Raw genomic sequence first — 23529 nt, forward strand, 5'->3', positions numbered from 1 at the left:
TGGGCGTGGAATTCAAATTGTAATCAAAACAAAATTAATCATTTTATAATGTCTAAATAGTGTAACTTCTCTGAATTAATATGCAGAAGCTTCCCAAAGAATTAAACGTCCATTTTCTCTGTAAATTGCATTGCATGTGTAGAGTAGAGTTCAATTATTTTCTTGTCTAAACTGTGGAGTACTTGCGATTGAATCATTTCCCACCACAAAGTATACCACACAATTATGTCTTGAAAGTTGAAACAATTGAAATGATTCCACCTCAACCACAGAGCATTAATTAAATCTAGAAATCAGAAAAAAAAATACTTAAATTAACTAGTACAACAATGAAGATTAAAGAACAGAAAGCGGAGGAACCCAAGGTTTTGTATCTCATGGCTACATTACAAAGTAGTATCAATATATAATTAATCACCAAACTCTGCACACATGCAATACATATATAACTAATAATATATGTATATATAAGAGTAATTAATTAATCAACCCCAATTGTAAAATTGGAGTCCCATCCCACATCATAATCCCTTCATTGAGCCATCCTTTCATGTCTCATAAATGTACTTTTCCCCACTGTTCAAACCTTCTGTTCCTCAGCTTTCTGTCCCATCCACCAATATTCCAAACTGCTCCCATATTAACCACCACTCTCTCACTTCTTAATTAATTATCATAATACAAATAAAACCCTTTTTTCACCATATAATTTCTGAATCTAGATTAAACCCTGAAAAAATTAAATAAAAAAACTAATGTAAAATAAAGATAAGTTGGGAAAAAAAACCCTCCCCACGTGTAAAAAACTCACACTCATAAATCATGCATGGAACTGAGTGGGGGCTTCTGTTGCTTAACATCATGTCACGAATCCCCCTCATCCTCTCCGCCTGCGCCGCCGCTGGAAGCGGCGGCGGCTGCGGTGGTGGTTCCGCCCCAATCGTAGAAGCCGAAAGGGTCCAAACCCTTGCCGCCGTGATCACGGCCGTCAAATCCCTGTATGAAAAGCAAGTCCAATGAATCGGCCTCGATCTCGCCGAGGCCGGCGAAGAAGCTGTCTTCGTTTTGATTGGATTCCGGCAACGCCGGCTTGTAGCTCTGCTGCGAGAACTCATCGTCGAATTCCGCCTCCTCCGCCGCTTCCATTGTTTGGTTGTTGTTGTTGTCGAATTCTTGATCCACCTCCTCTTTCACGGCGGCGGAATTCGTCGACGACGGGGCGGCGGTCTCCGTGCTGGTTTCCTTCTGCTCGTCTTTCGGCTTCGGCGAGGTTTTGGCGGCGGCGGTTTTGGACGGCTGAGATCGCGTGGAGCCGGCCAGGGCGTTTCTCTGAGTGGGCCATGGGTGGTTGTGCTCCGACGTGTATGTAATCACCAGCATGTTCGGGTCGGTTCGGCTCCGCTCCACTTGCTTCCTCGCCGAACATCCCTTTGAACTACTACATCTGTAATAACCCCTACATTTTCCAAGAATAGCTCATTTGAAAATTCAAAAAAAACTTCCCAAATTAATCATTAATACAATTAATTTGACTATAAAGAGCAGCTAAGTTGATAATTTAAAATTCTGAAACAAAAACTTGTCGAATTAATCATACAACCAGTTAATTTTATCATAATTATGTAATGATTAGTTTTATGTCAATTTATCAAAAGATCTAATATGAGGACTCAAACAAGGGTTTTTTTTCTCTCTATGTGAGGAAAGAAAGGAAACTCGATTATACCTCGGATAGGGCGAACCCTTGATAGGTTTCTGCCCGTATTTTCGCCACGCCCAAAGATCGGAGGGCACGATTTCCCCGCTGGGCCGGCTGTTTGCGGGCGCCGGAGCCGGTATACAAACCACCTTCTTCGCCTGGCTTTTTCTGATCATTTTCATTGCATGAAAATAATTTAATTAAATAAAATCAGATGATTTTGTCACAAAATTACGATATAATGAAATGAATATATTTAATGATTGAAATGGTAACATATGATTTTGTGTGTGCAGTTTTCAGACATGATCAGTGGCCTTTTTATGATTCTCTTCTTTTCACTAAAAAAAGCCTAAAGTGGTGGAGAATTTGAAAGACTTGACACAAAAAATCTGTGTTTGTGGGATATGGCTCACAGTGGCATGGAAGAAAAAGTCAGATTTTCATGGTACTCGCAGAGATTCACTGACTTTTGATGAAAAAAAGAAAGAAGCTAATAATCTTGAGATCCTCAACATGTGATAGAGTGAGCTAAATTAATACAAAGACTTAAATTAATGAAAAGTCTTCCTGATTTCAATGGTGTTTTGGAGTTGTCATTAATTGCGTAATTAATGAATCCCTAATATTGGATTTGGATGTTAATTAAGAGAGCCATCATTTCAAGGAAAAGAAAATTCCCCACCTTCTCCTGATCCCCGCATTTCGCGGAGATGAGATCTGCAGGCTGCTTTCAATCAAGCAATTCCCTCTCGAGCTGTAGCTCGGGGAGATTAATGCATGATGATCATTCGCCACTAACATCGGAGCCCCCGCCGCCGCCGGAGAAGAATCGCACGGCGACAGTGGTATCGGCAGCTTCGCGGTGGGGGAGATCTGGAGCATCCTCGAGAAGATATTCGGAGGTCTCTTCATCTCCTTGTCGAGGCTAATTTTTTGACCTAGATTGCTATTTCCCCCAAATCTCATCCCGGCGGCGTCGCTAGGTTTGATCATGTCGAAGAATCCTGGCAGAGGCGGAGGAGGAGGAGGCGCGTGGATCAGCGGATCGCCGAGTTGCGCGAACGGATCGCCGAAATCGGCGGCGGAGAAGGCGATCGGGTTGGTCGGAAACTGCCACTCCGGCGCGGCGGCGGGGGTTTCAGCTGGCGGATTGGCGCCGCCGGTGGCTCTGATTATGTCGGTTAGATCTCCTTGATTGTAATTCTCCATCCACTTTAGCAAGTCGCGGCTGCACATAATCGCTGCTGTCTCATTAGACTCCTTCGATTTGATCGCAGCAAATTAGAACGTGCAGTTTTTGATTGAAGCTTGCTGTTGTTGCAGAACTGAAAACCTAATTTAGGAAGTTGGCAACAAGAGAGATTAAGCTTTAGAGAGAGAGAAGAAAGTCGCTGACTTCAGTATATAAAACAGCTCTATTCCATACGCTACCTTGAAGAAAGAGAGATGGAGAAGGAAGAAATATTTTATTTAATTAGAGGGTTTTAACATTTAAGAAGGTTTGGATTATTTAATTAGTGGAAATGAAGACATCAAAAGGGTCAAAATTGTGCAACTGTTTGTTTCTGTTAACTTAATTAATATGTTTTATGTAGTTGAATCCTTGCCATCTCTATCCATCTAATTATCTTGGGCCACGCCTTTTGTTGTTTTGCAAAGTGTAAAAGCGTTTTAAAAATTATTCGATTAAATTAATGAGTTGTGGAAAAGGTCATTTTTTGGAATACAATTGTAATTGAAAAGTATATGGAGGCGGCAAGTAGTCGCAATTCGCGGAGAACGTTTCAATAAGGTTTTGTAACCAATTATTCTCTTTCGATTTCACCACTCAAGTATTCACCACAGTTGATAGTTGATACATGCATCTTCACCAAATTAAAGTAGAATGTATAAGTTGTAGTATAATTAGTGAAAAAATAGAAAAATCTAGGGTGTGGTGTTGAAAAAAACTTAACATGCATGCGTTAATGAGAATTAGGTCAGTCATACTACAATTTTAACAGGAACTAATTTTGAATTTGAAGCACGGCATGATGCAAGAGAAATTAAAGTTAAATATATCAAACCAAGGGAATTTAATAATCCTGATGCTTAATGTAATAAACCCTATAAATAATAACGTCATCAATGATGATGCTAAATCATGAGCATTGGGTCGATTCTGATTCATCTACGTTTAAAAAATCAAAATGGCAATTCATAAAGTTTCAATTTTTTTTTATTTTTCCCGCGCACGTCGAAGATTTATTGCCAAATTGAAGTTGAAGGCTCTTTATATGTATTAATATTGATTACATTGATAATTAAGTAGTGGAAAGGACTAGCCAATGTGTTAATAACTTAATATGATGGCTTCACACGCACATATTCAGGTGTCAAGCCATTATGACATGTCTTGATGCAAGATTTGTGTGCTCATGAGCCCCAAATGTGCAAATTCGAGTGCTAGGTCTAGTTGCCTAGTCTGGGTGAGCAGGTGCTCAATATGCGAACGTTCAGGTGTCTAGTCTGAGTAAAAGCTCTAGTTGCTCGAGTGTGTCAAACGCACACCACATAACGCCGAGTTTGTCAAACGTTTTGTTTATGTTGGCATTTCAAGTTTTCAGATCAACTTCGATTTCATTGAAATTGTTCATTATGAAATACTATTGTTTTAAATGATGGTCACACTTTAGGTTAATTACATCATAGTATTATTTTTAAAGGCTACTTTATGTTTTAATGTCACTTTTAACAATAATTTAACAGTTTCAATAAACTTGTCACAATATGAGAAGATAAAATAAAATAACCAGAACTAATGTGAACAAAAGAAGACGAATAAAATTTCAATAACCTATTAAATAAAATTTCAATATTACAAAGAACCGAAAATGTGTTTTATTTTAATTCATCTTCTTATTTGCTACAACATGAAATATGATTCTTTAGGGAATTAATTATTAACTTCCATCAATGTTCTAAAAATGTCCCATACAAAGATTTTAAAATTTAAATAACAATCCAAATTAAATTTTCAATTTTTCTTTCTGATTTATATATGCAAAAATAAAATTTAATTGTCAAATCATGTATAGCTCACCATTTTCTATGTAGTACACAAGACCAATTAGAATTGAATTAAAGTTCATGGTTTAGTAACATTCCTTTTAAAAAAAGCAATAATTATACATAGAATAAATGCATACGTATACACATACATCAGCTGGTGTATACACACACACAAGGTGTGTATATGTGTGTGAGTGTGAACGAGTATATATATACAGTGAAAAGTAAAAGTGGGCACATGCAGAGGTGGCTGTTGATTAGAGTATGCTTCAAAAATTGGAAAATTTTTAAAGGGCCTATTGGCATCGAACACGTCATCGGCCTCTTTATTTTTTATGTGACGCCATCGAAATAATTAAACTCTCTCACACGACTTAGCAACTTATTAATATATGGTCAATTTATTAACTACTTCTATACTATATATCCCAGTCTATCCAATATTGTCAAATTATATCCAGAATTATAGAAATTTGTTATCTTAATACGTACCCTATTCTCAAAATTATACTCCCTCCGTCCCCTCTATTATTGTCACTCTTTTCTACTTCGGTCAGTTCCTCAATAATTGTCACACTTCATTTTTACCATAAATGGTAAGTAGGTCACACATTCAATTAACTCACTTCACTCATATTTTATTATATAACCAATATAAAAAAGTAAGTCTCACATTCCACTAACTTTTTCGACCAACTTTTCTTTATATTTTTTAAAATTCGCGTCCAGTCAAAGAGTGACAATTAATCGGGGGACAGAGGGAGTACAAATTTCTTGGTACTCCGTACATGGTGTAAAGTTGAGTACGTAGCTTAAGCATTTAGCATGGGATGTATTTAAATATTTTTATTTGGTTAAATACCGAAAATAGAAGTTTTTGCACCAAGAAATGTTACAACGTCACGTTTTGATGAAAATTAGTAAAGAAAGTGTAGATTTGACATCCAACAATTAGTTCAAATTCAAAAATTAGCAGAGTCGGATTATGTGATGTGAGTAGTTACTTAAGTATATTCGATTGTTTAGAGCACCCACTGTAGCGGTCTTCCCCAATAGCCCCGTCCCCTTTTTTGTCCATGGTCCCAATTTTTTGTCCACAGCTCCAATTTTTTGTTTCCGCCACTATAGGCGGACACTTTCAATAGCCCCGAAATTTTATAACCAATTTTCATTTTAATTTTTTCGTTTAGTTTTTAAATCAGCTGAATTGAAATAATTATAAAACGAGGTAATTGAGACCGAATATTAGTTGTATTAGCAAATGTAAAATTATACAACGAACGTCCAAAAAAAATACAAATAAAAACGCCGCCACTGTCTAATCGGTGGCGGAGTCCGATTCATCCTCCTGTTCTTCGTTTCCTTCTCCGTCTCCCTCGCTGTCATCGGCCGCCGCTGCCCCAGTACCCTCATCAGCCAATTGCAGACGGCGCTGGATCCGACGTATGAGGTCGGAGTATATACCCTTGATGTACAGGTCGGTTGCGGCCTCGTATTTGCTGCAGACTTCATGCATTTCGTGCATCAGCTGCACATATACGTTTTCCCTCAAGACGGACGTGGCAATAGGGACCCTTGACGGCGGTATAGGCGCGGGCTACGGGGCGCGCGATGCAGACGCTGCCGACGATCGGCGGGAGGAACCGCTAGCTTTTCTAGCCCGTCGGATAGAGGCATGTTGTCCCGGAGGGCGGGCGCGCCTAGAGTGTGTAGCGGAGGGCTCTTCGGCTTGCTCTTCGTTCAGGTCGAACGATTGCGAGCCGTTGCCGCTGCTGTAGTCCTCGGCAATGTTGTGTCTTGTCCGCTTAGGCGCCGGAGCCTGCTCTTGCGCACAAATGGCCTTGAATTTCGGGCTGTCCTCGAGAACCAGATACTCCTCCCACATTGTGAACTTCAGCCAGCCCTGCGTGTTGTATTGGCCCATCGAAAGTGCTTTTACGTCAGCCTCACTTCAGCCACTCTCCGCATGGAGCAGGTTGTTCTGGTATATGCGCGCGAACCGCCGGGTGGCCGGCAGAATCCTAGACCACTTCTTGCGGAGCTGTTCCGCGTCACACGGTTTGGCACTGCGAGGTTTGAACTCGTTGTACGCCAACAGGACGCGCTTCCAAAAGCTCACCTCGGTTTGATCGGTGCCGACTATGGGGTCGGATGTGGCGGCATCCCACGCCCTCGCCACAGCAATGGACTCCGCTTTCGTGTAGTGCGCGCCTTTTTTGTGTCCGGCTTGAACTGAGCCGCTGGCCGAACTGCCACCACCAGAGCCGACGCCGCTGCCCGATCCGCCGGCGCCGCTGACATTGCCCGATCCGCCACCGCCACCGCCCGAGCCACCCCCTTCGGACCCCCCGAATCTCGTCGCAACGGGCGTATCCGGTACGCCGGAACTAAGCAGACCGAACATCGTATCCAGTGCGTCTTGATCTGCCTCAGTGAAAGGAGAGCTGCTGGATTGGAAAAGGGTCTCCGGGCGTGGATGGTGAAGGGTGTCGAGGTTGGGTCTGTAATCTCCAAACGTCGAGCGGCTCAGATTCCTCGGCAAAGGTTGGAGCGTGGGAGAAGACCTCCACGGCTGAGATGGTGGAGGAGTTGGACTCGATGCCCACGGCGGGGGAGATTGACTCCAAATCCATGGCTGGGACGGAGAGCCGCCATATCCCGACGGCTGAGAAGGATAGCCTCCATATCCCGACGGCTGAGACGAATAGCCGTCATATACCGACTCGTGCGAGCCGGGTGATTCGTCGTCTCCACCGTGCATTTTTAGAGAGTGAAAGTATAGATATTGAATGAAGGGAGAGTGTGTGAAAATGGTGTAAATGGATGGTGGAGGAGTTGTATTTATAGGGTTAATTTTCAAAAAAATAAAAATAAAAAAATAATTTCGGATTGGCTATAGGCGCGCCGACCGCCGCCCCACTATAGACCGGCGCGCCTATCCCCCACCGCCGTGTCCTCGCCCCTTAATTGCCGAAGCATCGTTCGCCCCCATTTTTTCGTCCGCCTCGGGGCGGACGTCCCGAACACTATAGGTCGCCCCGGCGTCGCCCCCTCCGGGGCTATAGGCGCGCCGTGGCTATAGTGGATGCTCTAAATTCGTAATTAATGATAAATTGCTATTTATAGATCGTACATGGACAAGGTCATGTGGAAGTGAAGATTATGATACGGCGTTCTGTAACGAATATTAATTTCAGCACATGGAGTGGGGAATTTAAGAATGCTCCAATTGGTGGGTAAATTGTATTTTTAATCTAGTGCCAATTAACTACGAGAGTTACTAGATTTACATCTTGTGAAAATTTTAGACTTTTATATGCACTCTAATAAATGAAAGACAACTGAGATAGAATTTATAGATTGGATGACTTCTTTTTTCAAACTATTTAGTTTTTGGAATAATTTCTCATACATATTTTGTGTACAATATTGCTGCTTTTTTGTCAAGAGTTTAAATAGCTCAGATTAGTGGTATGTAGAATACAGACAATTGTAATCAACAAGAACATTTGAGAGCAGATTTGATGAAGCGGTTTGACAAAAAACTAATCGCAACCAATAAGAATTCAGAATGGTAGCCCAGTGAAGGAACAACCGTGACAAACGATAACGTGCAAGATAAATGAAAAAAAATCGAAATAAATTCATGGAATCCAATGAGGACATTTGCAATATTTTTCTAGGTGTCGAGGGCAATTATGGTAGTTCAGTTCTTCATTTCATTAATCACAAACACCAAAACTTAATAATTCATGAGATAGTAAAATTATAAAGAGGGTCTTAATTTGAAAGATTTGTGGTGGTCCATCTCCAAAACACCCTAGTGTTCTTCTTTTTTAGTGTTTTCGAATCATTGTTTAATTTTGGGTAGAGACAACACATAACCCATGTTCGTGCATCAAACAAAATACCCACAAAAAAACAAATTTAAGACTGGGATTCTCTGACATGGAATTTGTCCTCTTAAATTTTTTATTTTCTCAAAACCCCCCTAAGTTGAAGCATCCTTCCATGTGATAATTAATCATTATTTAATCCCTATTTGTTAATCAATTGTTAGTACTTAACAATTAATTGAAGCCGTGACTCACCCCTAATTACGACAAATTCTACCCCCCTCGATGCTTACGGCTCATTATTTATTTGATTATCATCCGATTTTATTAATTAGACATTTGTGATCAAAGTCGTGCTTAATTAATTATTAGTGAGTCCTCAAAAGTCTTCTTTTGGTGTCGATCGGTCGGCACGCGAGACACTTGCTCCACCGGCGGCTACCGTCTTACGTCACCCGCCACCTTCATCATCACCGTCGATCTTCCCGTTTTGTACACGTGGATGGCCCCGATTTTATTTGGTATAATTGAGATTTTTCTTAATTATACTGCCTTTTGTTCCCGCAAGAGTCGTGTTTAATCTCAAATAATATTTAATGTGATTTAAACATATAATTTGTTTATGTTATTTACTTGTTTATGATATATTTTGAAAGCTGTTAGTTAGGGTGTTATTGGTGGGATGATATGTAAGGAATTTTTATATAGTTCTGAACAGAGATGAATTTTGCAATCACTAAAATTTATGGATCTCAAATCAAGATGAATCATTTCTTCAGTCCTATACACATTGATTATTAATTTATAATATGGGTGGGAGTTTAAAATCATTGTTGGACAAATTCAAGAATTTTCCTTTGATCACTTCATTCCAGTGAAGCATATATGGAACAGTCAGCACTTTATTAATTTAATAGATCTACTTGCAATTCTAGTTTAATAATTGTGAATAATTTCCAATGAGTTAATTAATTATTTTGCGAGGTGGGTGATTGGTGAAGTAAGGCTAGATGATATTTTAACTGCATGTTGATCATCTCAAGAAGATAAGGACAATCCAACAATTAAGTATAAACGAAGAGATTAAAAACACGTTGAATATAAGCTTAACAAAATAAAATTAATTCATTAAAAATTCCTAATTAATGAGGTAGTGATCCTACCGTTGATTTAGTGGATGAATACATCCTGACCGATCGATGATGAGATTTTCGATCATCTTTCTTATGTAAATCCTCTTCTCAATACTCATGGTTTTTAAATCTAGAACTAAATATGGTTCGATTTTAGTCAATTTGGCCAATTCAACTCATGATCATAAACGGCGATTTAGAGGCGGCGGCAATGGCGGTGGACTACATTCTCCGGTTCATTCGGGGCGGGCGCTATTGATCGAAGAAAAGCAAAGTTGGCATGGAAAAGAACGGAATCGGACAATCTCCAAAAGCATTTTTATTCCAAAATATAAAAAGTTAGTTATGTAATTTAAAATTCTAAAACTAAGCTAACGACCAATTTTTAATAAGTATCCACTATCTTTATAAGCTAGTTCAATATCTGCCTCTAAATGACAACTTTACTTCCATTACAAGAAAAATATTGCTCTACCTTTCCATAGTTTTGGGGATTCATTACGAGATCTCACGCCCCTTTATTTGGATTTTAATGAAGCCACAGAGAAAGCAAAGGTCATATTTTATACAGAATAACAATAAAATATAAAGAAACAAATTTATTTTAATTAACGTTGTCACGTTAGGGAAGCATGATCTATATAATTTTTGCACCATAGCCTATGATAATATGATAGAGGCCGGCATCGCTCATGCCCTAAATATTTGTTAATCTATTAATTGTAGTTTTCCTCGTCTAAAAACATGTCAACATGTCTATTAGAACCTAGCATTATTTTTGGACCCGATTTGGAGGAATTCGATTTCCACTTTAGAAAACAAAACTCGTAATTCGTATATTCGGGTACATTGGAAAAGGTCCTCGCCGGCATTAGAAGGTGAAAGCGGTGCAACAATAGCGTATCTAGAATTTTAGATTTGTGGGTGCAAATTTTGCAGCAAATAAGTATATAACTAAAATTTACATTCTGATATACACATAAAGCATGAGATCATGCATATACGAAAAACATCCTCAAATGATCAAGCATGTCTCGTATATTCTCTCATTCCAAGTTTATAAGTTGATTTCACTAATTGAATTTTATCTTGAAATGAGTTTTGAACTAACACAAATTAAAATAATAAATATGTATTTATATTTTGTACAGATGCTAAATATAAACACAAAACCCAATAATTTATCATTGTCAATTTTTGCAAATGGTTACAAATAAGAGAAATAGCAGGATTGGGCTTAAAATTTAATTATTTGTTGGGCCACAAGCGTTTTAGGGGCAAGATGACAATCAAGGATATATTAATATTAATAACAATAAAATTAGAAAAATTACTACTCCTACTATATTTTTGGGTACAGTTATGCCCCTTTGGAAGTGGAATGTGGGCCCTCTGTAACATCATTTTTCTTGTAGTACTTGGTTATGTTGATATATTTGTTGTTATTATAAGTAGTAGTAGTAATTTCTTTTGTCCAAATATGGTTCGATAACTTGCGATGCTGATCGCTATATTAATTTATTGCGCAATCAATTATAAGTACTAATTTTAAAATCAATCCGTTAAAATTCTAGAGTCTATTGGGTTTCGAACTTTGTATAAGGATTATGATTGGAATTTGAAGAAAAAAGCGATTTTATAACATGTTTGTTCATTGCACGTCGACCACTCGACTCGACTGATTCATTAGTTGGCTAGCATTGTCGAATGACATACATAAAGTTAAAAATGTCTTGTAATTTCTCTCACCTTCCAAATTTTCTGCCACGGACATCTGTTACAGACGTATTCCGTAACGTGATCGGTAACTGACTTCTCGTGGAGAAACAGCGATTAATCCTTCGACGAGCTCGAAGGACGGATCGCGAATTTGCTGATTCACGGACGTCTTCCGTTCACAACAAAGAGAAAACGATAATATTCTTGTAGCACACATTAGGTCTAGGAAAATATTTCATTCATTGATTGATTTAAATGATAACAATACCTCCTATTTATAATACTAGAATACTATTACCCTAACTTATCGAACAAGAAACAAATATCTAAACATATAATAGAAAGATACGGTGAATCAAAAGATAATTAAATAATTGGGATTTGCTAAGATATGGGATCGTATCAACTCCCACACGGTTAAAATTCACATTGTCCTCAAGGTGGAAACCACGAAGTAATGACGAGAGTTGAAAGCAAAAGCTTTGGCAAGGTGTCTCCTCCTGGATCAAACGCACACCGAACAGTTGAACGTCTCCCTTCATCACATCCATAAAAAACCAACAAAGGAGACCCAATGTGGTCGGCAAAATTCCACGCCACAACGACAAGCTTGTCCACACCTCCAAGAATGTTCGAATCTAGCTTGTCCTTGCACGGAAGGATCAACCTTGCATCGGTATCGCGCGATGTTGATCGATGATCATACTTGTAACATCACTGATATTCAAATCCACATAGACACCAGCAATTATGCGCAAGCAGGTGTAAGCACCATCTCCTTTCTTGCCCCAACAATTCTCAACAATAGATTTGGATTGCACTTGAACAACAGTGAATGAGGCAATGACCTTCGGCACTTCCACAGTGGAATCGTCCTCCTCTACATCGTCTAACAATGCCTCTTCCTCATTCACTTTACTCATATCGGGGCTGCGCGGTAGGTAGATTTCCACAAAAGATGAAACTCGCTGGTCTTCGGGTCTGTCATCTCTACCTTCCCTAGATCCATGATTCTCGTTAGGCAATCTAATGGCAACATTTGATACAGATTATGTATCCGAACTGTCGGCATCACGATCCTTGGTCTTCTTTGCTGCTCTCTCTAATACAGAGTCCTCAAAATCACCAAGCTCCTCTTCGCCCGTACCACGATCATAAACGCAGTTGAAAACTCTGGCTTCCACACAGGAATATGCAATCTTCTCATCTAAACTCGAGGAATCAGAAGTTCCATATCCTTCTTGCTCCCTCAATCCAACACTAACTTGGTAATCTGGTTCACACCGACTCTCAAGTGAAAAAAGAGCAGAAGTAGCTTTCTTCTTCGTTGCTGAACTTGACATTGAGCACTCAATATACCTATTATGAGAAAGAGACGATCTTCTCCCCCAACATAGATCATCACTTCCAAACCTCTCAAAAGATATGTCGTCTGCCGGGTATCCCTGCTGCGTGCGCAATCCAGACGGGTCCCAACAGGTAGGCAAGCGCGAAGGCTGGTACGGGGTCTGATTGGTCACACGCGCGGACTGATATTACGGGTCCCACGGTCGTAGGCTCAAGCGCGGTGGCTGGTCGGAGTACGGGTCATGCATAAAAATGTGAGAACAGTATCAAAATTGAAAACCAAATTATAATGTGAGAACAGTATCAAAATTACTATCTCCAAAATAGATTTTATATATATATATATATATATATATAGGATGGGATGTATTCATTTCCTTTTCCTATATTTCCTCCTTTTTCCTTCTTAATATCAGCCATTAGATTAGAGAAATAGACGATCAAGATCAACATTGGGTAATTAATCCCGTGTTGCATTATTTGTCCTATTTTGTGCATATGAGGGTACAATAGTAATCTAATAATGGATGGAAACTGCTACGAATAATGCACCACATGGTCACGAGTAATGCATATAATTGCCTATATAATGCACAATATGTGAACTGCAATGCATACGAACAAGATGTGCTGTGTTATGATGTTTGACACACGTTTCTTGTTTCCCCTAAGGGTTTAATAATCTTAGGGGCTAGGGTATAGTACGTAGACATGTATGTAATCTTCACATGGTAACGAGTAATGGATATAATTGACTATATAATGCACAATTTGTGAACTGCAATGCATACGAACAAGATGTGCTGTGTTATGATGTTTGACACACGTTTCTTGTTTCCCCTAAGGGTTTAATAAGCTTAGGGGCTAGTGTATAGTACGTAGACATTACTAAATGCACGTATGTAATCTTCAATCCGTTGATTAACCCATATACACAATACCTCTAATAATGCATAATATACTGAGATAATGACAATTAACAGCTACATAATGCACTACCTAAACCAAATAATGCACATACGTATATTCCAATAACAACAATTTGTTAGTAATGTTTACGTACTATACCCTAGCCCCTAAGCTTATTAAACCCTTAGGGGAAACAAGAAACGTGTGTCAAACATCATAACATGGTACATCTTATTCGTATGCATTGCAGTTCACATATTGTGCATTATATAGTCAATTATATGCATTACTCGTGACCATGTGGTGCATTATTCGCAGATACCAAAATGTGGCAGTTACTTTTCCGTCAAATGTCAATAATAACCCTGTAATGCATACAACCACCTTCTATAATGCAACACGGAACCAGTTTTACAGAATCAATCTGATCCGTTGATGCCTTAGATCTAACGCGTAATATTAAGAAGGAAAAATGATCTAAGATGTGAAAAGGAGAATAATCCCCTATATAGGATTGTGATCAAATATATATAAATATATATATATATAAAGGGTATCAAAATTAATTCTATTTCGGAGTACCCCCTCCGTCCTAAAAAAGTGCTCTATTTTGCCATTTTTGTCCGTCACACAATATGAATCGTATTTTACTTTTTACCATAAATGATAAGTAAGCTCCGCGTTCCACTAACTTATTTTACTCACATTTTTTTATAAAATTATTATATATATAAATCAGATCCATATTCAATTTCTCAATTTATGCATGTCATCCTTGATCAGGGGTCATGTCAATATTCTCTGTATCGTTCCACTAACTTATTCAACTCTCTTTTCTTTATACTCCCTCAATTCCACTATGAGGGAGACGTTTCTTTTCTGTCATTATTTTGCGAAATCTATAATAAATAATTAGAGTGGAGAAAAAGTAATTTAAGTAAGAGAATAATATAGATACAACTCTCTTCTATATTATTCTCTCTCTTATTTCACTTTATCTCCACCTTAACTATTTATTATCATCTTCGCAAACCAACGACCGAAAAGAAACGTCTCACTCATAGTTGGACAAATGGAGTACTCCATATTTTTTTAAAATCCGTGTTCAAATTAATTAAAACTCTTATGGAAGGAAGGAGTGAGTAGTAGATATTTTTACTTTGTAACTGATTAAGAGCATCCGCAATAGCGGAAGTCCGCTATTGCATCAAATGAGGCGGATGCGGACGTCCCCGACGGACGAGAGGTCGTCCGTCGATTTCAGCGGACGTCCGCCCCGACGTCCGCTATTGCGGCGTGACGACGGGCGTCCTATTTTTCTGAATTTTTTTTAAAAAAACTCTATATATACGGCTCGTTGCACTTCGTTTCATTCGCAACACTTGTATTGACGAGTTTCTATCTCTCTACTTTCATTTCTTTTGAAGATAAATGGAGCACGACCGTGATTCTCCCGCCACGAGCGAGTCATTAACTCAGACCTTCCCCATTGGAGGCGGGGAAACGCCGGCAAAACTGCAGGGATGCCCGGGATGATGCCCGGAATGGCGGCGATGATGCCCCAAATGTCAGCGATGATGGGCGGGTACTATAATATGTACCCTTGGGCGGGTGGGATGTGCCCCAAATGCCGGGGGTGAGTAGAGGGATGGTGCCCCAAATGCAGGGGTGAGTGGAGGGATGGTACCCCAAATGCCGGATATGATGCCGGGTATGGTGATGCCCGGGATGGTGCGGGGGGTAGCAGAGTGGGGGTCTCCTAATCACCTGGGGACAACATGTATCGCCCCTACGTAGATTTATTGTGTAGTGACAGTACTCAACTGGAGACTCAGTTCACCGGCAATGAGACTTTCTCTTTGGAGGAGCTGAGGTTATCTCCGGTCAGAGAGTCTCTCACTGAGATACCACCGGCGGCAGAGGGACGGGGCAGGGGCAAGGGCAAGGGCAAGGGTAAGGGTAAGGCCAGGGGCACTAGTTAGTCCTCACGTGTCCTCATCGACGAGGGTGGGGCGGGGGACTAGGGAGAGAAGGATGAGGAGGCCAACGAGGGAAAGATGACCGTCTGGAGTGAAGCGGAGTGCGTCGCGCTGGCAAAGGCCTGGACGAGTATAGTCGAGGATCCCTACCTCGGGGCTAACAAGACTATCGACAGGATGTGGTGCCGCATTAGCCAGAACTACATCAAATTCAGCCCGCCAGGTGGGAAGCCTCACGGTGGAGAGCAATGCCGGAAACAATGATAGCGGCTGAGGATACAACTCACCCGATTTACCAGCATCTACCAAAACAACGTCCGTACGACAACCAGTAGCATGTCCATGGAGGACGTGAAGAGTTTGTCCATGCACCAGTTCATCGACAAGAAGAAGAAATTCGGCGCCTTCAAATACTTGGATGTCTATCTTGTGCTGCTGGATTCCGCCAAGTTTCGTGCGGGTGTTGAAGCTGGCTGGCCGAAGCGGACGAAGCTCAACTCCTCCGGCGAGTACAGCAGCAGTGTCTGTTCCCACGACCTCCTCGAAGCCGCCACATATGTTCTGACCTCTCCATCGTTTTCCCGTCACCGTCGCCTAGTTGGGCAAAAGACCGCGATGCGAGCAGTTAGGGGAAACGCCAGCGGGTCCCACGAGGTCCAATCGGCAGCTCCAGCTCCAGGTCCTACCGAGGACAGTGCCGAACTCACCCACCTTGCTCGCATGCAGCACAATCTTATTTTGCTAGAGACCATAGAAAAGTGGCATGCGACGACTGACCTCTTATACTAGGAGATGTTGAAGGAGGTCATCGACAGTATGAGGTGCGAGTTGGGTCAACCACCCCTGCCCGGGAGTGACGGCGGTGACGGCGGGTCTAGCCAAGGGGATGGCGAGGAGTGAGTCGGGGGCCGCATGTGTTGAAGCTTTGGGATGTTTTTTTGAACTATGTAGTATTTTTTTGAACTATGTAATTTTTTTTAATTATATATGTTTTTTAATAAAATGATTGCATTTTCCCAATATTCGTGTCGAAATTTTAATTCCGTAAAATTGCATATTTGTAAATTTGTGAATTTTAATTATTGGGATGTCCACCGGGATGTCCGCTATTATGGAGTGGGATGTCCTTATGATGTGGCAGTGCTGTGGAATGTCCTTATGACATGACAAGAGGTGTTTTAGGATGTCCACGGGGATACCCGCCGGGACATCCGTCCGTATTGTGGATGCTCTAAATTATGATTTATAGAGATACTCCTAGTGAAACTAGTAGAGAAAAATAGCTGAGCTTCCGGATTGAGATGCCACGTCACGTGCGGTCCACGTGGACGAACCGTTTCCCGGTGAAGCACCGCCAAATGGCAACGGTTAGCATTCATTCCGAGTCCGAAGGCCTTCCTCTCTTCTTCCCTCTTGGTGAGGCGGAATTCTCGATTTCCCCCCAACTTTTCAAATCCCTCCAGATTCCTCCATTTCTCCTCCGATTCAATCTCCCATGGGATCTCCCGACAAATCCGCTCGCATTCCCGATGACGCCAGGAAGATTCTCGTGCGCATGGCGGCGGAGTGGCGCGACATCGTCGATCCGCAGGCGCTGCAGGTGGTCCCGCTCAAGGGAGCCATGACGAACGAGGTCTACCAGATCAAGTGGATTAGGAATTCCAGCCCTGAGGAGCCGCTGCCGAGATCGAAGAAAGTGCTGGTCAGGATTTACGGCGCCGGTGTGGATGTGTTCTTCGCTCGTGAGAATGAGATACGCACGTTTGAGTTCGTGTCGAAGCAAGGCCAGGGGCCTAGGCTGCTCGGACGGTTCGCTAATGGCCGTGTTGAGGAGTTCATTCACGCTCGGGTAATTAATCGCTACTATATGAATTTTTGCTTCAATTTGTTTGTTGGTGGAGATCAACTGTAATTGAAGCTGTAGAGTCGAATCCTGGACTCTGTTACGTTGGCAGAAGGTTTGAATTTGGTATCTGTTTATGCTGGAGAGCCTGATGAAACTTGTCGAGTCTTCTTGCTGTTTTGACTAATCTAGTATATTTGGTTTAATTAATCGAATTGCGAAAGCAAATGAACGATCTCTTTAGATGTTTAATTTCACTCAGAAATTTGAATTCGGCAGCTGTTTATACTGGAAGACTGATGAAACTTGATTTAGTCTTCTTGCTGTTTCAATGAATTTTGTATCTGTTGTTTTGTTTAATTAATCGAATTTTAAATGAACAATCTCCATAGATGTCTAAACTAAACTTGTAAATAAATTGCCGGATTTTCAGACTCTTTCTGCCGCTGATTTGCGTGATCCTGAAATATCTGCTATAATAGCTTCTAAAATGAAAGAATTTCATGACCTGGATATGCCTGGATCTAAGAAGATCGTCCTCTGGGATAGACTGAGGTGCGCCCCCTTTCTCTCTAACAATTTCTTTCTCTGTAATAAAGAGTGATATTTCATAGTAACTCCTATGCACTACTTGTGATTCAATTGCTTACATGAGGTTTTATGCGATAATGTTTCAGAAAATGGGTTACGGAAGCCAAACGTGTTTCATCGCCTCAAGAAGCCAAGGAATTTCGCTTAGGGGACCTGGAAGCTGAAATATCGGCTCTGGAGAAGAAACTCTATACCAATGATCGTATAGGATTCTGCCACAATGATTTGCAATATGGTAACATAATGATGGATGAAGAAACCAGATCGATAACCATAATTGTGAGTTTTAAGCTATGCCTTTTATGGCGTTAGTGGAGATCGATCTTAAATAATGTTCAAATGCTTAAATTCCTTCTTCTAATGATGTAAATTCCATAGGCTATAGGACGATATATGCAGAAGCAGAGTTAGTTAAGGAAGATGTTGATGTTTGGGAACTTGTAGGTTAACTTAAGCTTTTAGTTGGCCGTGGGTTCTTTGAGAGATGTGCTCTTCTCTGTACATGACTATGTGGTTGAGTGACTGATAGGACGGTGATGGGCCGACAGGTATCCTAGTGGACTTTGGTTGACATAGGTCAGTAATGAAAATGTTTTCATCCAGTAGGACTTGATCTTATGGAGCTATTGCTTAATATGCTCCAGTAGTGCAAGCGTAGCTCCTACGTCTATCATTTCACCACCTGCATAGTTTCAACTAGAGGCAACTCGGTCCTTAACTACATTAACTGGTAGCCCAAGTCAAGCTGCATTAGTATATGAAATACAGACTTACAGTACACACCTGAATATATAGTTATTCTTTGAAGCCACAGATTTACGATTCTGATATACTAGCATTTTGCATTCATTGTGGTTTCCAAGGTAGTTATTTGATCGGATACCTTGTTATGTTTAAATGTAGTGAGATACACATATGACTCTGTGATAAGCTCAATGAAATGAAGATGGTTCTTTGGTTTCACATGTACTTTCTTCTGATCACAGTTATCTTGTGTTGGTCCACAGGATTATGAATACGCAAGCTACAACCCTATGTCCTTTGACATTGCAAATCATTTTTGTGAGATGGCTGCTGACTATCATACTGAAACCCCTCATGTCTTGGACTACAATAAATATCCAGGTAGAGGATTTACTCTTCCCTTCAAATAATGCCTCATACTTCTCAACCTCCTTTAGTAATCGGGAAATTAAAATTCAGTTTGTCTTCTCATCCAGATCTGCAGGAGCGTGACAGATTCTTGCGTGTCTATCTGGCTGCCTCAGGTTGGTGGTTAATTTAATTTCCATTATATTTAAATTGCTTGTGACAGTTCAACTCTATTGAGATGATGATTTCCTTTGGAGTCTCAATATCTGTAAGATGAGTAGAGAAAAGCTGTAGCTGTGGATGATTATAATATACTATTATTACCCTCTTCTTTCATATTTGTTTGTCTGAAGTGCACGAACTTTGCTCCAGGAAAACAACCTAGAGACTCGGAGGTGAAGCAATTGAATCAAGAAGTGGAGAAGTATACTCTTGCTAGCCATCTTGTTTGGGGGTTATGGGGATTAATCTCGGTATGTGTTATCAATCTCGTATCATCATCATCATATCTCAAGTATTCTTGAGATCGAACAACTCACCTGTTTCTGACGATTGTCTTAGACTTTATAACAACTGTTTCGTGCTTGTGTGTTATGATCACAGGCGCATGTCAATGATATCGATTTTGACTACGTAGAGTATGCAAGACAAAGATTTCGAGCTTACTGGGCAAAGAAACGTGAAGTACTGGGAGATTCATAGTTGATGGCGAATTGTTCAGTTCTGATAAAAAGATGTATCATGATTGTCTGAGTATGTTTTTAAATGCTTTAGAACTGTGAATTGTATATCATTTGACATTTAGGATTTAGCTTATTGTGAAGGTATTTGTTGCCTACTTTTGAAATTGGATCTTGATGTAAATTAGATGTTGATATTAAGCGGGAGTGTCAGTTACGACATACGAAATTGAAATTTTAGTCTCTCAATTTTGTCACTCGTATACTTACAAGCCCTAATTAATGTAAAATATTAGCACTAAAAGTTCATGAACTAAGTCTTAATATGGAGTGTATTCTAATAGTATGTATGTAGTTGTCGTGTACACATATTAAATTGATGATGTGGTTGAATTATGTGCCAAGTGTATTGTGAAAAATTGTACTAGTATTAGTAAAATTCATTGATGGTCTCATTCATGTAGAATTTTTGGGATGTTACATCGAATACAATTTAGCCAAAATTAGACCCGTGGTAAAATTGAAAATTATATTCAAATTTTTAGTTTTTACCATCCATTTTGATTTTAACAGATATTCTACCAAAATTCATAATTTTTACACCCGATTTTGAAAGTTATTCGACCAAAATTCATGATTTCGAAGGGGATTTGTCTCAATCATATTCGTAATGCTTTTCTTCTCTTATTTCTTTTCCTCAGGTAGAGAAATAGAGAAAATAAAGAACTTTGCATGCTAAAAATATCGTTTTGATTCTTTTATTGCATGAATGATTTACTATCATTTTTATGTAACTTATGGTTAGGCGTCATTTTTATGTAACAAAATACCCTCTAGAAGAACAAAGTGAAAAAATAGCGAAAAAAATGAGTTGATAGTAGTATAATATTTTTCAGAGAGTGCGAATATGAATGAGACTATTGATATAAATATTGCGGTTCAATTGGATTGAATCACTACTCCATAAATGAATTAACACATCTGGATCTCTTGATGAAGCCAACTAACATGGCGATGATTCTCTTCTCCCTCGCCCTCCTCCTCGTACCTCTCGCTGCCGCCGCCTATCCCCATTCAACCCCCCTACCATCCCCCTTACCGCGGCAGCGAAGCAAGAAATGCCCCACCGCCACCACCTATCCCCATGCAACCCCCTCACCGAAACCCACCGCCGCCGCAGAAGGCCCGTCGCCACCACCCACCGCGGCGGCGGAGAATCAAGACACGCACCTCCGCAACATCCTGGACGCCCTTGTCGGCAGCGGCGACTACGGAGGGTGGGCCAACCTCCTATCCTCCGCCAACCCATCCGACCTCCCCCTCACCGCCACCTTCTTCGTCCCCTCCAACGACGCCATCTCCGCCCCCCTCCGCCTCAACGACCTCACCCGCCTCCCCTCCAACTCCATCCTCCTCACCCAAAACTCCCCGGATAGTTTCACCGTCGACGGATCCCACCTCACTCAGCCAGATATCTTCCTCAACTCCGCCTTCGCCGTGCATGGACTCGATAGGCTGCTCAACTACTCCGTTTTCGGGAGCACCAACCCCCTCTCAAGGGTAAGCCCCGGCCGCCGGGGAGCGGAGGCGACTGGGTGCCGGACATTCCGGGCCCCATGGCCAAACCGGCGCGTGGCGTCCGTGCGATGGAATTCCGGCGGTTGTGATTTCTTGCCTTTTTGTGTTTTGGGGTTTCATGATTCGTTGAGATTTAGCGCGCGAAATGTGGGTGGTTGGAATTTGTTGGCCATTTTTTTTGGGTGTGATCTTCATTTTGTAACATTTCTTTGATTCACAATGAATTTGATCGCCCCCGTTTCACATTTTCTTGATTTGTTATGTTGGTTTGAGATATCTTATCAAGATCAGCAACTTTTTATTATGATATGTTAGTTCAAATCGATAGAGAGAGATTACTATGGATAGTTAATTCAGTTAATTTGATAGCCTCATATTTGAAAATTAATTATAGAAGAAATGCAGCTTAAAATCATAATTCGAAATTCTTGAAATTGGATTTTGATGTGAAGCGGGAGTGTCAGTTATGATTTGTAAGTTAGTTAATTACTATAGGAAAAGGTTTGTAAGTTAGTTTAAATTGACATTTTAGTCCTTCAATTTTGTCGCTCTTAAATTTACAATTCCTGAGGAAAAATATTACTAGCACAAAAAGTTCATGCAATTATCTTACTAAAAAAACTATTGCATTATTTTGGGATATTTTTTGCCATTCTTGACTCGTTTTTCTTTCTTTCTACGTTTGACGAAATATTCTGGTTGCCTAGGTGTTTTGAATTCGACTATTTTTTACTTGAAATTCTCCCTTAAGAATATCAATATAGGCTCAATTGGTTCATCTCAATTTCTCAATCATAATGATTTTCTACTTTTTTTACCAAGTAGAGAAACATAGAAAAGTAAGGACTTTGCATGCTAAAATATCGTTTTATTTCCTCTATTGCATGAAACTTACAATATAATGTTTTGTTGAGGATAGAACATGTTTGTAACATACGCACCATAACCTACTAAATTATCTTACGATTATAAGCATATAATGAATATATCGCTTTTTATCAAACCGGAACATAAAACGTAGTAACAAATTATGTATAGAAGATTAAAATGCTTCGACAATATATGCTTCACCCTATCTATTCTTAGATATACCTTACTGTATTTTAACTAAAATTCATTGACAAGACAAGAATCATGACAATTTCGAACTAAAGTAACTCAAAGTTATGTGAAAAAATATAAATAAAGAACATAGAGTTCCTTTTTACTAATGAATGAACTACAAAATTGATCTATAGAAAATAGCATTTGTATATTTCGGTACTCAATTATTTAAACAAATATTACAAGAGGTATTTGGACAGAGATATAATCACGTCTGATACCTTGACAAAGTTCGCGGATAAAAAAAATGTTCCATCTATAAAATTTTATAAAATAAGTCCAATTTTGTTGATATACTAATTAATAATAAGATTAATTAAAGAAATTCAAATAAAAAAAGGATGCATTGGATAAATGTGGAAGAAATTAGAGAAACTCTGATATTTTAAGGACTAATTAAATTTGCATTTCTATTAAATTTCTCTCCTCCTCCCTCAGCCTCTTCCTAGTAGCTCTCACTGCCGCCTCTGTCGCAGAAGCCCCGTCACCATACCAACCAAGCCCCAGACACACTCACTGCACACACGGTCTCGCACACACATTGCAGTGAGCATGTGTCTGTAATTTCTTCAAATTTAATTTCATATCAATTGTACTACCATTTTTATCAAACAAAAAAAATATGGATTGAATTCAAATTCTAGTCCGTAAAAGTATAATTCCTAGTCCTTGTACCGAACATACCCTTAATATGATCGCCCCAAATCACATTTTCTTGATTAGTTATGTTTTGAGATGACTTCACATTTTCTAGATTAGTTACGGTGTTTTTGACACATCAAGATCTCCAATTTTTCATTATTATGTGATCTTAATTCAGAGAGAGAGATGAAGATTGCTAAAACTAAATTTTGCAGCAGTGAAACAGTTGAACTTTTCTATGGTAATAAGATACATGTATGGTTTACAAGGTAATGTGCGTATCTATGGTAACAAGAAAAACAGTATTCCTAATAATATTCTTG

General features: G+C 39.9%; 2 protein-coding genes and 1 pseudogene across 4 annotated transcripts; 1 reads left to right on the top strand and 2 right to left on the bottom strand.

Moving 5' to 3' along the window:
- Positions 1-213: 213 nt before the first annotated feature.
- On the bottom strand, positions 214-3182 carry LOC121769818 (probable WRKY transcription factor 14). Of its 3 annotated transcripts, none has more exons than XR_006043707.1 (4): positions 2385-3126; positions 1727-1867; positions 812-1456; positions 214-730 (listed from the first exon to the last, which is right to left on the bottom strand). XR_006043707.1 is itself a non-coding variant. In XM_042166579.1 (4 exons), exons 2-4 carry the CDS (start codon positions 2936-2938, stop codon positions 865-867), a joined length of 1287 nt encoding a protein of 428 aa, XP_042022513.1. In that variant the 5' UTR covers positions 2939-3035; positions 3134-3182; the 3' UTR covers positions 214-864. The 3 variants fall into 3 exon arrangements, 2 of the variants coding, with proteins under 2 accessions (XP_042022513.1, XP_042022512.1); XM_042166579.1 differs by adding an exon at positions 3134-3182 and having other exon boundaries at positions 214-1456; positions 2385-3035; XM_042166578.1 differs by having other exon boundaries at positions 214-1456.
- An 11252-nt stretch (positions 3183-14434) lies between these two features.
- On the bottom strand, positions 14435-14524 carry LOC121773086 (annotated as a pseudogene).
- A 2448-nt stretch (positions 14525-16972) lies between these two features.
- On the top strand, positions 16973-20111 carry LOC121770563 (probable choline kinase 2). Its single transcript, XM_042167295.1, has 7 exons — positions 16973-17525; positions 17953-18074; positions 18197-18389; positions 19118-19235; positions 19331-19378; positions 19575-19675; positions 19806-20111. Exons 1-7 carry the CDS (start codon positions 17172-17174, stop codon positions 19902-19904), a joined length of 1035 nt encoding a protein of 344 aa, XP_042023229.1. The 5' UTR covers positions 16973-17171; the 3' UTR covers positions 19905-20111.
- The last annotated feature ends 3418 nt before the right edge of the window (positions 20112-23529 follow it).

This window comes from Salvia splendens, chromosome 16 (assembly GCF_004379255.2).
Source record: "Salvia splendens isolate huo1 chromosome 16, SspV2, whole genome shotgun sequence".
Taxonomy (NCBI): Eukaryota; Viridiplantae; Streptophyta; class Magnoliopsida; order Lamiales; family Lamiaceae; genus Salvia; species Salvia splendens.

Bases quoted from the DNA above. Each gene is read 5' to 3' on its own strand.
- LOC121769818 (XM_042166579.1), bottom strand. From the start codon at position 2,938: ATGTGCAGCCGCGACTTGCTAAAGTGGATGGAGAATTACAATCAAGGA. The intron at 1,868-2,384 runs GTGGGGAATTTT...GAAAATGATCAG, and splicing joins AATGCGGGGATCAGGAGAAG to AAAAAGCCAGGCGAAGAAGG. The intron at 1,457-1,726 runs GTATAATCGAGT...TGGAAAATGTAG, and splicing joins AAGGGTTCGCCCTATCCGAG to GGGTTATTACAGATGTAGTA.
- LOC121770563 (XM_042167295.1), top strand. From the start codon at position 17,172: ATGGGATCTCCCGACAAATCCGCTCGCATTCCCGATGACGCCAGGAAG. The intron at 19,236-19,330 runs GTAGAGGATTTA...CTTCTCATCCAG, and splicing joins GGACTACAATAAATATCCAG to ATCTGCAGGAGCGTGACAGA. The intron at 19,676-19,805 runs GTATGTGTTATC...TTATGATCACAG, and splicing joins GGTTATGGGGATTAATCTCG to GCGCATGTCAATGATATCGA.